This window comes from Brassica oleracea, chromosome C8 (assembly GCF_000695525.1).
Source record: "Brassica oleracea var. oleracea cultivar TO1000 chromosome C8, BOL, whole genome shotgun sequence".
NCBI lineage: Eukaryota > Viridiplantae > Streptophyta > Magnoliopsida > Brassicales > Brassicaceae > Brassica > Brassica oleracea.
Window position 1 is genome coordinate 4,985,266 of NC_027755.1, and position 15,430 is coordinate 5,000,695.

General features: G+C 33.5%; 1 protein-coding gene across 4 annotated transcripts; it reads right to left on the reverse strand.

Moving 5' to 3' along the window:
* Nucleotides 1-496: 496 nt before the first annotated feature.
* Nucleotides 497-4,898, reverse strand: LOC106312269 (E3 ubiquitin-protein ligase MBR2). 4 transcript variants are annotated; one of them, XM_013749724.1, is made up of 7 exons: nt 4,475-4,897; nt 4,241-4,354; nt 2,284-3,710; nt 2,125-2,175; nt 1,364-1,462; nt 1,158-1,298; nt 497-1,083 (listed from the first exon to the last, which is right to left on the reverse strand). In XM_013749724.1, the coding sequence occupies exons 3-7, from the start codon at nt 3,670-3,672 to the stop codon at nt 934-936; spliced, it is 1,830 nt and encodes a 609-aa protein (XP_013605178.1). In that variant the 5' UTR covers nt 3,673-3,710; nt 4,241-4,354; nt 4,475-4,897; the 3' UTR covers nt 497-933. The 4 variants fall into 4 exon arrangements, with proteins under 4 accessions (XP_013605178.1, XP_013605177.1, XP_013605179.1 ...); XM_013749723.1 differs by having other exon boundaries at nt 4,225-4,898; XM_013749725.1 differs by lacking the exon at nt 4,241-4,354.
* Between the last annotated feature and the right edge of the window lie 10,532 nt (nt 4,899-15,430).

A 15,430-nucleotide genomic window follows, 5' to 3' on the forward strand; every position in this document is an offset into this window, starting at 1 on the left:
GACGCTTCAACTCAGCCTAACTCCGTAACGTTTCTAGATTTTTTTCGTTTGGAAGATGAATAGAAGCAGAACTTAGAATAGAGAAGTTTCCGCCGAGGATTCAAGAGGAGGAAGAAAGGATGACGCCGACTGATGCGTAGCCCAATAACTTTCACTTCAGTCCCAAACATAAACATTACGTAGCCCACAAAGAAAGTGTTTCACAATTAAATGAAACGCTGAGCTTTGTTCCCCTTGGACACGTTTCAAGCTGTCGTGCAACGAATTTCTTACCTGGCGTCCTTGTTGGCATACCTAGGAGAGAAACAAAGCTTCTTTTATATATAAAGATTTGGTTGACTTCTTAAACCTATACCTGCCGGAAATAAGTGTATATCGGAGAACGCATTTGAGAAACTTAAAAAAAAAAAACTCAACGGAAGTATAGGCAACCATATTAACCTTACCGTTGACCAACGGAGTGTAGAGAGTGCAATTTCACTAAACAAAAGCCATCTAAATCAAATGATACTAAGAGCTAAGATCTTGCTACATCCTTGAATCAAAGAATTTACATAGCTTTTGCTATGTTGATAGATCCATTTAGGATATATAAGACATATATATTACATAATCAATCATCCATAAAATCTATCAAATTGACTCGCAAACTTTTTTGGTTCTTTTAATCGTAAGAAAAGAAAAAACTAATTGGTAAAAAATTAAATTATCCAAACAAATTCAGTAGAACCCCAAGTTTCTTTTTTCTTAGATTCTCCTCATTTCCTTCCTATCTCCCTCAGTTGATTCCCTTACTTTTCACTATCTCCAAATCATCAACCTCAAACTCAGACACCAAAGTAGCCTTTTGGGTGTGTTCTTATGAGGTTGCAATGGTATAAGAAGATTCGACGAATGGTGAAAACTCAAGAACAGCTCAAGGTCTTTCCATCATTATTTGCTCGACTTCTCAACAGTGTTTAACCCTGTTGTTTTGCAAATTGGGCAAAGATTCTTCCTCTTCAGCCATTCTTTGATGCATTGGCTATGGAAGTCATGCCCACATTCCAGCACCCCCATTTCTTCTCCTTCCTTGTATTCCTCCTGCAGTATTTGCACCAAGTCAATATATACATTCATAACATTTTGCAAAAGTGAAGGTGAACACCAAATATTACCTGACAAACACAGCATGGCTCTACTTCTTGTGTAGATTTGGTACCACTATTGTATTTCCTTTGCTTCAACCGGTTTGATATTGTTTCTTCATTAAGACCGGTACAAACATCTCCAATCCTCTCTTCTAGAGACAACAACTCCTGCAGATTTGATGACACTGTTAATACGATGACCATATAAAGAGTTTTTTATGTTCTGGCTTTACCTCATATGTCATGTCGTCAACATCAAGGCGCATGTCTCTATACCGGTCATGAACATCGGCTACACCTAGCATCATCGTCTGATTGAGAATCATAAAATCCTGAAATAAATCAGCACAACAAAAACATTAAACGACCATTAAAGTACATGTAGAGTTTGTTTATTTGATTGCCTTTTATCTAAAACAAAACACAGAAGTTAACCGAACCGAAAAATGAGGTTTAGTTCTAGTTTGGATCCTATCAATTTCCGAGTCAATCCTATATCTCTAGAACCGGAAAATTCGAAACCGAGAACCAAATGGATACCCAAATTTCTATAATATGTACTTATAAATATTAACTATACTTGGTTTTAAAATAAGCAAATGAATTTAAAAATATTAATTATAAACCGAAATACCCAAAAAAAAAAGTTACAAGAATACATTTGATCTGAAATATTTAAAATTATCCAAATTTTTATTCAAAAACCCAAAAAAATCTAATAGTTAAATTCCAAACACCCATTTTTTTTACTTTTTTACCAACATTAACCGAAGAACCGGAACCGAATGAGATCCAAAATTCCTTTGGATATTAGTCGGTACCTAACTTTGTTATCCAAACCGAACCAAAAACTGAAATAACCGAATGAGTTTTCTAAATAACCAAACCTCTAGAACCGAACCGAGAACCAAATGCCCAGGGCTAACACAAGATGTGATAACACAAATATCTTTGGATGCAACTTAGACAAAATCTTTTTTGTTTAAAACGGTACCTCCACACGCAAGTTCCCTGTCCTACGCATATGATCCAAGACATTGCGGATCTGTTTCAAAAATAAAAATCACAGCGTCAGATCTATATAACCAAAACTATATCATTTTACAGTGTATATGAACCCACAAGGCAACACTAATCTTTACAGAAAACTAACCTCAGATGCAGAGGGTCTGCTTCTTCCTCGACTTGTGGATGCCAAGCCACGCAAAGAATGAGGAACGCCAACAGCAGTTTGTCCTTGCCTTGGTACTGCTCTCGAGTAAGCCTGATTCTGTGTCTGAAAGTTGTTATCACCGCCAGGCTGAACCACATGCTGATCCGGAGCGGGAGGAGGGACCATGGAACGAGCAGCAGCAGCTCTCTGGTTTGTAAGAAGGGAAGAAATCAACGACCTACGACGATGTTCAGATAATCTTCTTTGATTATGTGGCGACTGGTTCTGGTAAGGAGCCCATGTTGGACTCGAAGCTGGTGGCTGAACACCTACAGATGCAACATGACCGTGGGCGAGATTCCTCGGTTCAGGAGGAGCTGGAACAAACAAAGGATTAGCTAGCATGTTGCTTCTTAGCCTGGATTGACCTGGACGAAGGGAGTTTCGGTCAACGGGAGCAGATGATCCAGCGGCTGCTACTGGGTTCCCACTCCATTGAAATGGTGGTATCATGTTTCTTGGAGGCATACTAGGAGCAGAAGCATTTGGGTTTAGAGGAGTAATATTGCTAAAAGGATGTCTATATCTCATGTCCATCAGCTGTTGATCTACAACAGGTTGTAGATGTCCTGGCGCGCTCATGGATGGAGGAACTGGTTGTCTCACAAAAACTGGTTGTTGAGCAGTGGGATTAGCCCCGAAAGAGAAGTTTCTGTTGGAGATGGCAGGGGAAGGAGAAGGAGACAGATTTGGAACCAACGCTCTTGGAGCATGGTTAAGAGATATGTTCAAATCATTATGATTATAAAACGAAGGACCAGACACCCAAGAAGAACTGCTCTCCCCACGGTGGAAAGCTCCGATTGATGATGATGACTGGCCAATGCCAGCATCAATAGCTTTTCTTTTACAACCAGCTCTAGCATTGTTCTCTGCTACGCTACCCTGACTAAGACCAGGATGACCTGTGACTGGATTCATGTCCTCAGCACGCTCAATATACTCTGCATTCAAATTGACATCACGAACAACTCGGTTTCCACTAGACGGTTGCTGCATAAACAAAGGGTTCAACTCTAGCTTGTCGTTTCTTCTTTCCTCAAAACGTCCCATTTGCATCCATTGCTCGCTGTGACTACTAGGGGCTTCGTTCTTTGTACCACTAGAGCTACCTTCACCAAGGTTAAACCTGTGTAAGTCACGTGGCTCATGATACACTGCGTTTGACATAGTAGTGTTTGTATCAGCAGCAGCAGCTGAACTCATGTAGTTCTGCAGATCATTATCCCAACGAATCTGCTGTTCTGCCACAGGGTTGCTAGATGTAGAACCATGCTCAAAGTTCATTGTCTCTGATAAAGAACCGATACTTGCCCTCTCTCCCTGCATCCTCTTACCACTTTTCACAATGTAACCGATGCTGGAAACTGAAACAAAACCAACAATGTAAACCTGTTTAAGTTATTTTTTTTACTAAAAGAAAAAAAAGCTCAACAATCTTGTCACTGGAAGCATTCAATTGTAAAGTTTTGTCAAGTAAAGTTAAATATGATATGCATAATCTTAAGACCACAAAACCAATTGTGTTGTTAACCACATACAAAAGCTGCATTATCAGTTTTGACATGTGCACTTTAAAATCAAGTGCAGCCTATATAAACCAATGGCAATTGCAACAGAAGAAGAATAAAAAGATCAAAGCTTCAGCAAATTCTCCACTTTAAATCACAATCTCAATTCAAAGAAAATCAACAACTTGAATGTATTAGGTAAACAAAAGCCTTGTTAGTTAACCAGAATCAATAAAATAAATCAGAAAAACAATAACAAAACATATTACATAATTAAAAAAAAAAAAAGACAAGCTTTTGCCAAACCAAACACTGAACAGGTTCCTAAAGACAGAGATCCAGCCTAAAAACTCATTGCAAAGAAACTAACGTTTTTCTTACAAAACCTGATTTATTCAAGTTCTTTGGACGAACAGAGCCAAACCCACCAACTGATTTCACCAGTTAAGATCGAGCACAAAGAAACCCACAACCCAGAAAGCAAAAAGAAAGAGACCGATCTGAGAAGGTTTGGTAAGAGAAAGAAAGAAAGAAACGTTACAGCCCTAAATATCAAATAGATTCTTCAACAAAACACAATGGAAGAGGAAACCGATTGCGGAGAAAGGAGGAAAACAAACCACTTTTTATTAGCAGAGAGAAGAGGAGATGATGATGGGAATGAGGAAAGGTAAGCGAAGCAACACATAAACCAAATGGGAATAGAATCCGGAGATTATTAGGAAGAGAGAACAGTAATCTTGGTAAATTCACATTTAACCAAAGACTATATTATTCAAATTTGATAATAATAACAACAACAAAAGGAAGTTGAATATTTTTTAAAAGAAGAACGGGAATTAATTTTAAGAGAAAAAGTCAAGGAAAAAGAGCAGTTTCCAAAGACAGAATTGAATAGCTATGTTGCAAAAGAAGATAGGTACCAACACGAAACTATGGTAATAAATCTACTGTAGAGAGAGAAAGAGAGAGACTTTGTATTTGTAACGTGAATGTATATTGTATTAGATTTGGTGAGGAGAGAAGGAGAGAAGGAGAGAAAAGCAAGTTGGGCAAATTAAGACGAGAAGGTGTCTTTTGTCTCTTCTTTTCTCTCACGTCCAACCAAACGCACGCTGCCTCTTTTGCCTCTTCTTGTTGCCTCCTCTCTCTCTTTTTATTATTAACTTTGTAAATTAAAAGTAACTTCAACGAATCCAAAGCTAATTGTGATATTAAACCAATTGTTCAAATTGGTGATAAATGTGTATAGTATAGTATATTATCTTTTCTTTAGAACATGTCTGAAAGTATGCGTTATCAATCTACTTGTTTTAGTTATATATTCAACATAGATTTCTGAATCATTATGTTATGGGCTGTCATACATAATAGATTTGATTGGCAAATGCTTTGAAATCTTTTCACAGCTATAATTTTCTAAAACACAATTTTTCTTATTATGTTTATACAGATTTCTTAGAGATTTTTTTCTCTTTTTTCTTTCTTTTTGGCTGTAAAGAGCAAAATACTTAAACACTAATGTCTTGACTTTGGAAGATTTATGAGTAAATCATTAATTTTTTCAAATCTACCATGGAAAAAATCTATATAGTCTTAATTCTACAACAACAAAAAAAGATTAAGATATGGCTCCTTCAGTCAGAGATTATCAATCAAGAGATAGGTTAGACATAGGATTCACACAAAAAAAAAAGAACAGATAAGCTTTTAAAAACTTATGGGAATTGGCATTAAAGATGAATCAAATATCAATGAAAATCATAGTCATATTCGGTTTGATTGTTTCTGATTTGAGTATTTGCAAAATATAAATGTATGTATATCATTATTGGGGGAAAAACTAATTATTATTTGATTAAAAGTTCTAAGTAATAAAAACATAATTAAATCATTAAACTTGTGAAAATTATGTTTCTATATTTTATCTATTAAAATAGAAGTCATACCTTATTTCATGTGTGATTTTTTTTTTTAATTTGCACCATCATTTAAATGTTTATTATATGTATTTTATTAAGACTAATAATACATAAAAAATTTGAACTACTTTAATCATAATATCTTTTGTTATCTTTCATTTTAAATATTAATATAATTATTTAAAAATTCTAACAAATCTGTTTCAAAAGATTTTAACAATATCCTAATTTAAAAAAAATATATATATTTAAATATTTTAAATAATTTCGAAATTAGTTTTGAAATATTCTTATAAATTAATATACTCAATTATCATTTATAAAATGAAAAATAAAAAAATTCTATCATGTTTTTTTATCTCTTATATAATTATAATCAATCATATTAAAAAAAATACTATATTAAGCTAAATATGATAAAATTGTATTAAATTGATAAATTTATATATTTTATTTTCATAATTATAAAATATTATGTTAAAAAAATATAATATGTTTGTAAGATTGATTAGCATTAGCAGACTATATGATACATGTATAAAATCTTTGTAACAACTTTAATCATGATATCTTTTCATTTTAAATATAAATATAAATTTAATATTCTATTTTAAAATTATAATAAATCAGTTGAAATATATTTTAACAATATGTTAATTTTCAAAAAGTCTATGTAAATATTTTTACTAATTTCTTAATTAGCAATGAACTATTATTACGCATTATTATATATTAAGTTATCGTTTATAAAATGAAAAATTAAAATTCAATCCTATTTTATCTACTTTATAATAATAATAATAATCATCATGTTAAAATAAAATTATTATATTGAACAAAATATGATAAAAGTATATTAAATTGATAAGTTTATAAATTTTATTTTAATAAATATAAACTATTTATGTTAAAAATATAATATGATAGCAGAACGACTTAAAATTAGCAAACTATATAATACATGTCTAAAAATTAATATATCTTAGACTTTGTATATACAATAATATATTATCTAAAATGAGGAACCATAAAAGATATTGGTAAAATTAAATTCATCTTTGAAGAGCGGCTCAGAATTTAGCATAAATTAAATACAAAATAGTATCAAATATGTTTTCTCATGAATATATTAATTTTTTTTAATAACTAAATTCAAATACAATAAAATAATATATATAATAAGAATTGACAAATACATCTGACAGTTTTAAACAATTGATTAATTATAACATGTTAATTATAAAATTATTTTACTTGAAATATTTATATAAACATTTAAGTATATGATTAACGTTAAAAAGATATATCACTAATGATCAGAAAAAATAGATATATATGTATATAAAACAGAAAACAAACACCGCGCGGTTGCTGGAGTCAAAATCTAGTAATACATCTAAAACAAAAGGATATTTAAATTGATAGAGTTTCTTTTTTTATAAGTATCATACATTGTATTATATAAAATTTGATTATTAAATTAATAAATAACATGATTTATATCAAATTTATTGGTTAGTTTTCAATACATACGAACTAGATTAAGATATAATGTTAGTAAAGATAGATAATTTTAAATACAAACTAGATTTTGATCCACTTTTGGAAATCGAAGATTGCTTTTGAAACTAAATAAATTTTGTTTAATGAACTTTTATATAAGATAGTGTATAGGTCTGGTCACATTTATCCGGAACCGTGAATCAAACAGTTACAAACTGAAAAAAAACTATAACTGAATTGAGTTTCAAAAATAATTGAGCAGATCATATATCTATGAACCAAAAAATTAAAACCGAATCAAGAACGAAATGGATACTTGAATTTTTAAAATATAAATTATATATTTACAAATATTACATAATTACTAAATAATCTACTTATAAAAAATCACAAGTACATTTATTTGACTCTTTACTATTTCTACCTAAACTTAATTGTTATACAATTTAGCTACAAAAGGATGTTATTTATAAAAAATATAGGTTGGTAGAGAAACTCCTTGTTGAGATTTCTCAATCATGAATTTATTTACTTTTTTCCTATCTATACTATTATTTGCGAAGTAACTTTTTGCAATAGAGCTCTCAGGTTAAAAATTAGAATGGTTAATATAGTTTATACCCTGAATGAATTTTTTTTTATATAAATTATCTACAAAACAAAAACGAATTTAAATTATTTTCAATAGATAAAATGATTAAAGTTATTAATAATGATAAGAATGATCCAAAATCTAATATTAGAATAAAAAGATAATTTTTATATATACTGTGTTGTTATCTGACAAATATCTTTTAATAAAAAATTTAAAACTAAAAACAGAAAATACATAACCAAATTTTAATCAAGTCCATTTTTAATTTTATATAATTGAAAAGAGGAAATTGAGTAACATTTTAAATTTATTAATAATAATTAATATAATGTATAACAAAATTTTAAAAATATTATATATAATAATTTTCAAATTTTTTTAAAAAATATATATATATATATAATAATTTGTTAGAAAACTTAATTAATTTATCATTATATTCTTTTAATTAGTAATCTATACTATTATTTGCGAAGTGATTTTTCGCAGTGAAACTCTCACGTTAAAGTTACACTGCCTAAAGTCTATGTTACCCTTAGTGATTTTTAACTTATCATGTAATTAAAAACAAATTTATAATAATAATATTATAATATATGTTATATTAGATAATTGATTATAAATTAATATAAAAAAATTCCAAAAATAAAAATATATTCAAAAGTTAAGATAATTCTTATATGTATTGTGTTACTATTTGGAAACAATATTTTTATTATAAAATTTAACACCTTGAGATATAAAACAATTATAATTATATATTAATCAGAAAAATATCTCTATAAAGATATTTTCTAAAATATTTCTAATACGTGAGTTTTTTAAACATTTAACACAATAATAAACATATATATTTTGATAAAAGCTTTATCATATATAAATAGTTGATGTTTGATTTAAGCTTTTCGAAAATATTTAAATTAATAAAATATAATTAATAAGTATTCATAAGAAAATTATGTCTGCATCCGCGGGGAAAATACCTTGTCTTTACTATAATCATAAACAAGGGGTGGATTTTTATTCTATTTTTTATTTTGTACTTGAATATATATATATACATATACATTGCAAAAATAAGTTTGTATACAAATATATAACTATTTTATCAAGTGTTATCTACCTAATAAAATTGAAATGTTAGATTTTAGTTTGTTGCATATTTTATTATATAAAATTATGAGACGATGGTATGAGTTAGAAATTAATTATACATTATTTTATTTAATTATTTTTATTTCTTATTATGTACATTTCTATGTAAAATAGTTGTTATATTTACTATGATTTAAATCTTGTTATGAGTGTAGAATCATTAAGTATATATTTTACTTATCCTCTGTTTCAAAAGAAAGTCTAAAACCTGTATAAACCAATTTCTACTTGGTTTATTTCAAAAATTAAATATATTGGTCTAGCTAAATTTATATTTATACACGTAGATACATACATGTATTCTGGTAATACTAAGTAAATCATGTACTGATCATATTTATTTTCATAACTATAATCGTGAGTGAGGATGATTAAAATAGGAAACATCAAGTTTTTTTTTGTATGTCAATTATGCTATTATAAAGTACGACAAACATTACATAGACAATATTACAGCCGACAATTCTACATGTTTTATGAAGAGCCGACAATTCTATATGTTTTATGAAGATTCACATCTGGCTGCATCACCCTTGAGCTGCCGTATGAGATCAATTTCTTACGGTATTTTTACGCCATGCTAGAGATCTCTGGTAATTTTTTTCTCCAACGCTCTGTATAATTCGTCTTTGTTGGGAATCGAAACCTACACTTCCTAGTGTAGAAGCATTAGTGGACCATTGGTCAAACCAATGGACAAAGGGAACTTCCACGAGGAAACATCAAGTTTATGACTTTTTTTTATAACAAAGGCTTTGAATGTTACGATCCGTACCGTACCGCAGTTAACAGTAACAAAAATCTTTACATATACCGTTTACAGTTAACATACTATATATGGTTTTATTATTGTTTTAACCGAACCGCATTTGTACCGCTTGTCCTGCACTGTTCAGTCCGTTGTTATCATATGGAGTCTAAGAAGTAAGCTCGACAAAATGTAAGTGGGTTGTGTTTTAGACCATGTGGCGTTGAAAAATTCGGCATATCGAACATGACCTTTTTGATCTCTTCATCTCTATCCTCATGAGCAAGGTAGTCATGATCTTCTTTCTCGCATCTGAAATCCATTACAAAAATTTTAGCCGTTGTCTAATTGTTACTAAGACTTTAATGACCACAAAAACTGATTTTCTTATTATTCCCTATTATTAGTGAGTGCAGTTTGTCAACAATTGGGAATATTTTTCTGCTATCTACTGGAAATATCTTTCTGCAATCCAATTATGAACTCGTTCAAAGTGAAAACTAGCTAGCTTCATGTGCATTTCTTAAATTTGAACCTATATATTTGATACACTAAAATTGTGTCTTTACTGCTGCAATCTAACAATGTAGATGTAATATTTGAGATTTAATTCCAGAGGATCAGTTTACATTTTATCTTTATTGGATCAATACTTAACTAAAATAGTGATGGGTTTTGAGATTAAAGTTTCGTGAGAAACAAGTAACAAGATTAATTAAAGTATGTAAATTAAAATGAAGTGATACACTAAAATTGTGTCTTTATTACTGCAAGCTAACAGTGTAGATGTAGTATTTGAGATTCAATTCCAGAGGATCAGTTTACACTTTATTTTATTTTATTTTTTGTCGAATGACTATTCTATTACTCAAACTTGAGGTAGTCTGGGTAGCCAGACCGGAACAGAAACACTTTATCTTTATGAGTTTAATATTAAGCTAAAACAATATGGGGATTTTGAGTTTAAAGAAGCGAAATAAACAACTAACATATTGGACTAAGGTTTTCAGATGATTAAGAGAGCTAGGTTCAGGGTGATTCATTCGGATACTTAGGACCATGAGCCACACAACTATTCAGGAAGACAATACGAGCCAATCTAGAACTTGAACAACAAGATTAAATAAACCCACTGTCGTGGTGTCTACCAATTTATCAAGCAATCATAATGCCTAAACTGTCGTTTGGATTAGAGAATGATGACAAGCATTAAGTTCAGATTCAATTGGTTCATGATTTTCCTTAACATCAGATTTCGTTGGCTAAGGACAAATCACCTATCTATGCTTTTTCTAGCAACCTAAAACAATTTTGGTGATTAGATTAAACCTATGATCAGATGATAAATGGCCAGTTTAACACAAGAAATAAGTATAGCAATAGATAGAGATATCAAAGAATAACAATCCTATTTGTTTATAGCTCATTGATCTATGATCCCTAACACCCTAAATCTAACAAGCGACTACTCAGCCATGAACAGAGAAATCACAGAGACAATATATGAAGAAAACATGCTGAATCAAAAAAGAAATAAGATAGGGTTAAGGATTCATCTCAAGAGTGTAGAGATCCTTCTCCCTTTACAAAGTGGAAAATCCCAATAATGGAGCTCTAGAGTCTGGTTTCTTCTCCAAAAAATAGCGTAGAAAACTATAGAAAAACTGAAAAAGAAGTTATATGGAAGCCACATGCGGCTGAGAGAGAAAATATAGAGATTAGGGCAAATCCCGATATAGGTTGTAGTTTCCTTAAAAATCTCTGCTGCTGGAACAGGCACTCGGGTTGCTCCGCTCGATAGGGTACCGTCACTTCAGACTGTTCTGCGTGAAAATCACCAAATTGCACTGTTTTCTCCCTCTTTTGCTCCAATTGGTTCATCTCCTATCCACTGCAACTCCAGACCTGTAATAACTCGAAAATGACTAGAAAGACTCGATAAAAACCTGAAAACCAATTAGAAAACTTATATACAAGATGTCTAAAACACCATATATCAATTCCCTCAGACTTAGATCCTTGTTTCTCCTCAAACAATGTCAAGTATCAAGAACAGGGAGAAAAGTTTGAAAGTGTGGGAACTCTCCTATTCTCAGCAACCATACTTTAACCACGAATCTCTGAATCATACAAGCAATAAAACTAGGACAAGACACCCTTACCAAAACCCCACTGACTGATGTTCAAGATCGGCTCCATACTCTATATCTCAAACCTGCAAAAGTTACACTTTCCAGACAAAGCTCCTTACATTCAATTAAGAGTAGCGTGAGCTTCTTATCACAGGCACTAGTCAGGGTAGACGGTCTAGGTATTGAATATGCTATTTGATGGTGGAGTTAAGAGTGTTTAGGGGCTACCATGTTTTTGTAGAGGATGCAGGATATCACACAAAACTGTAAGAGAGAACGGATCCTTTGATGTCCACAGCCTCTACTCGTTTTTGCTTTTTCAGGAACGACTATTCTGTTCTGTCTGGATCAGCCGTCTGGCTGCTCCGATCATCCGCCTGCTCTTCATGTTTTCAACTCGGTATCCCACTCTTTTACTCGACCTTCCCTGTGGCTCATGTTTCTTTGATCTCTTCCCCTTCCCCATCACCTTATTCTCGTTTTTTTTGAAGACTGATATGGTGATGTGACGAAGAAGGAGGTAATACATGATGGTCTTGAGTGCCACTGGTGGTTCTGATTTCACAACCATTCTGGTTCTCCACCCCTGCTCTTGCGCAGTTCTTTTGTTATGGAGCGGTTGCTCCCTTAATCTGTTTGGTCTCCTTTCTGACTGAATTTCTGCAGCAGTAACAAGTAAGAGGCTGCGTTGATCCTTTCCTCTCCGATCTTTTTGCACATATCTGCACATATGACACCAAAAAACAAATGCATGAAGGTGGAATAAAGGCTAAGGTGCAGGGTGGGAACTAGCTAAAGATGAGCTAGCCACTCAGGATCAGTAAGATGGATAAAAAGGATAAGAAGTCCTGAGTGTATTCTCGTTTCCCTGATCTAATGCCCATGATAAGAAGAATTGCAGTCAAGATTAGGTTCAAGTTAAATGGAGTTAAGTCTTTCCAGTGTAACCTCGACAAGCCGAAATCATCTGGAGAACCAAATGAGATAATTTTAGGGTGTTCCAGGTCTACAAGTGTGTCTTTCGTCACTACTAAGGTCACTGAATAAGATAACTAAAGCACGAGGTGGTTAGTGATCGACACAGAATAATGTCATAATTCCCACAAAGTCTTGACTGACTTGATCATAAAAACTGACAAAATGACTCAAAAGAAAAACAAAAGAAAGAAACGAGTTAGTAAACGACGAAAACCCTCCCCCAGATTTACTTCACACCGTCCCTGGTGTGAAAATAAATTAGAGAGAAGGTGAAAACAAAAATAAATAGTTTTTTGGTCGAGATACTTACCTGAGTGGAGTGGGCGCTCCATGAAAATTATGGGTGTTCTATCGTCAGATGGTCGCCTGGAACAGCCGCTCTTTTCAGAGGGCAGGTTGTTCCATTGCTGCAACCCAGAATTTTTGAAGTATCTCGGGTTTTCTGCTTTTTGACCTGAGACTCAATAAACTAAAACATAAATAAGTAAACAAAAACAAAATCAACTTATATGTACACTTACGAGTGGGTTGCCTCCCACCAAGCGTTTGGTTTAAGTCACTAGCTTGACTTGGTGACAGAGATCAGTCGGGTTGATCATGATGACTTGTTCCCAAACAAGCTCCACAATCAGACATGTTTAGCTTCAGAACTCTGCTCAACAACCTCTTCACAGTAGCTTCTCCTTTCTCTTTCAGCTCACGTGTGAGAATAACTTTAACTTTAGAGAAAGGTTTGGAGGTACCTTTGCACTTTACCTCATACTTAATGGAGTTCTCATCACACATGTGAGGTATCAAAGTCATTGTAGGATCACCCTTGACCCTTTTCTTCTGGACTTTTTCCTTCACCCTTGCATTTCCACTGAGTTTCTTGGTATCAGTGTGAGGATCTCCATCCAGAAATTCTTTGATCTCACTTTTATCACCAAACTCTTTCTTTGGAACAATTTTTGGTTGTTCTCCACTGACCATTGAGAGGCAGAAGGCGTATCGGATTTGTGATCTGGTTGGGACAGCCTTGTAGAAAACCTTCTTGTTGGTGTTGGAGAAGGAGACTCTCTTATTAGGCATGTCGACGATTGCTCCCACTGTAGCCATAAATGACCTTCCAAATATCAAAGACATCTCATAATCCTTCCTCATCGCAACAACTTGAAATTCGGTATGGAGCACACAGTCCCCAACCTAGACAGGAAGATTGTGAATGGTTCCATAAGGGACTGCCATGAAAGAGTTTGCAAAAGCCAGCTTCACCTGAGAAGGCTCAACATCAACAATGCCCAGCTCGTCTACAATCGCTTTTGAGACAAGGTTCACACTAGACCCAGAATTACAAAGAGCTTCCTTGAATTCTACTCCAGCAATGGAACAAGGAAAAACAAACTTTCCAACCTTAGGCAGTACCTTCAGCGATGGTGTCAGTGCTTCAGTAAAGATTGCCTTGATTTCCTCCTAAGATTCTCTGCAATTTTTGAAGAACATATGCAATGGGCGAATCTCCCAAGCATGTTCAAATGAGATATTTTGAGGAAGCCTTCTCACCATCTTCCTAAATCCAGCCAGTTGTTCTACACTAATGGGATCCATCAATGTCTAGGTGGAATTGGATATGGAACCTTAGGAACATAGACTCGCACTGGTGGAATCTCAATAGGTTCGTCGGGAGCAGTCAATTCAGAGCTAGCAGGCTGCTCTGTTCTCTCTTTTGCGCATGGAGCAGACTCAACAGACAGTTGCTCTGGTTCTTTTCCCTCAGCTTTCTCACATCTCAGCTCTGTTGCATAAGTGCTCAACCCTAGGATTCATCGCACTCTTTCCAGGAAGCATACACTGCTGCCTCTTAACACTCTCAGCTGTTTGAGCAAGCTGAACATCAATCCTCTTTATGTGGTCGCTCACAGTATCATACTTTGTATTCACCTCGGTGAACATGTTGTCCATCCTAGTGTTGATGTCTGTAGAAACCTGATTCAATGCCTTGCCCTGAATCTGCATACTCTGCAACAGCTGTTTCATCATCATACCTAGACCCTTCAGCTCATCTGGTTGACTGTTCCCGGTAGCTGGAACAGCTTATCGATTGCTCTGCGGTTGTCTTTGGTTCTGGTTCTGAATCTGCCCAGCCGTAGCTTGCTCCATGCTGAAGACGTGCCCTTGGTTGTTTTTCAGTAGCTGATCAACCTTGGCAGTCAACTCATCTATCTTCTGGGTGTCAGAACCGTTCCCTTTCTTGGAGCAATCACTCTCCTCTTTCTTATTAGCTGAGCTAGCAGCCATGTTCTCAATCAGCTTAAACACTCCATCAGTGGTCTTAGTCATGAAGTCTCCATTGCTCGAAGAGTTTAAAGAACCTTGGTATTTCCAGTCCATTCCATCATAGAAAATGCCCAGGAGGTAATCATCATAAAATCCATGGTGAGGGCATTCTCTGTGGTAGTCATTGAAGCGCTCCCATGCGTCGTAGAGAAGCTCATCAGCGAGCTGTCTGAAGGAGGTGATCTTGTTCCTCAATGCAGTTGTTCTCGCCTTAGAGTAGAAATGGC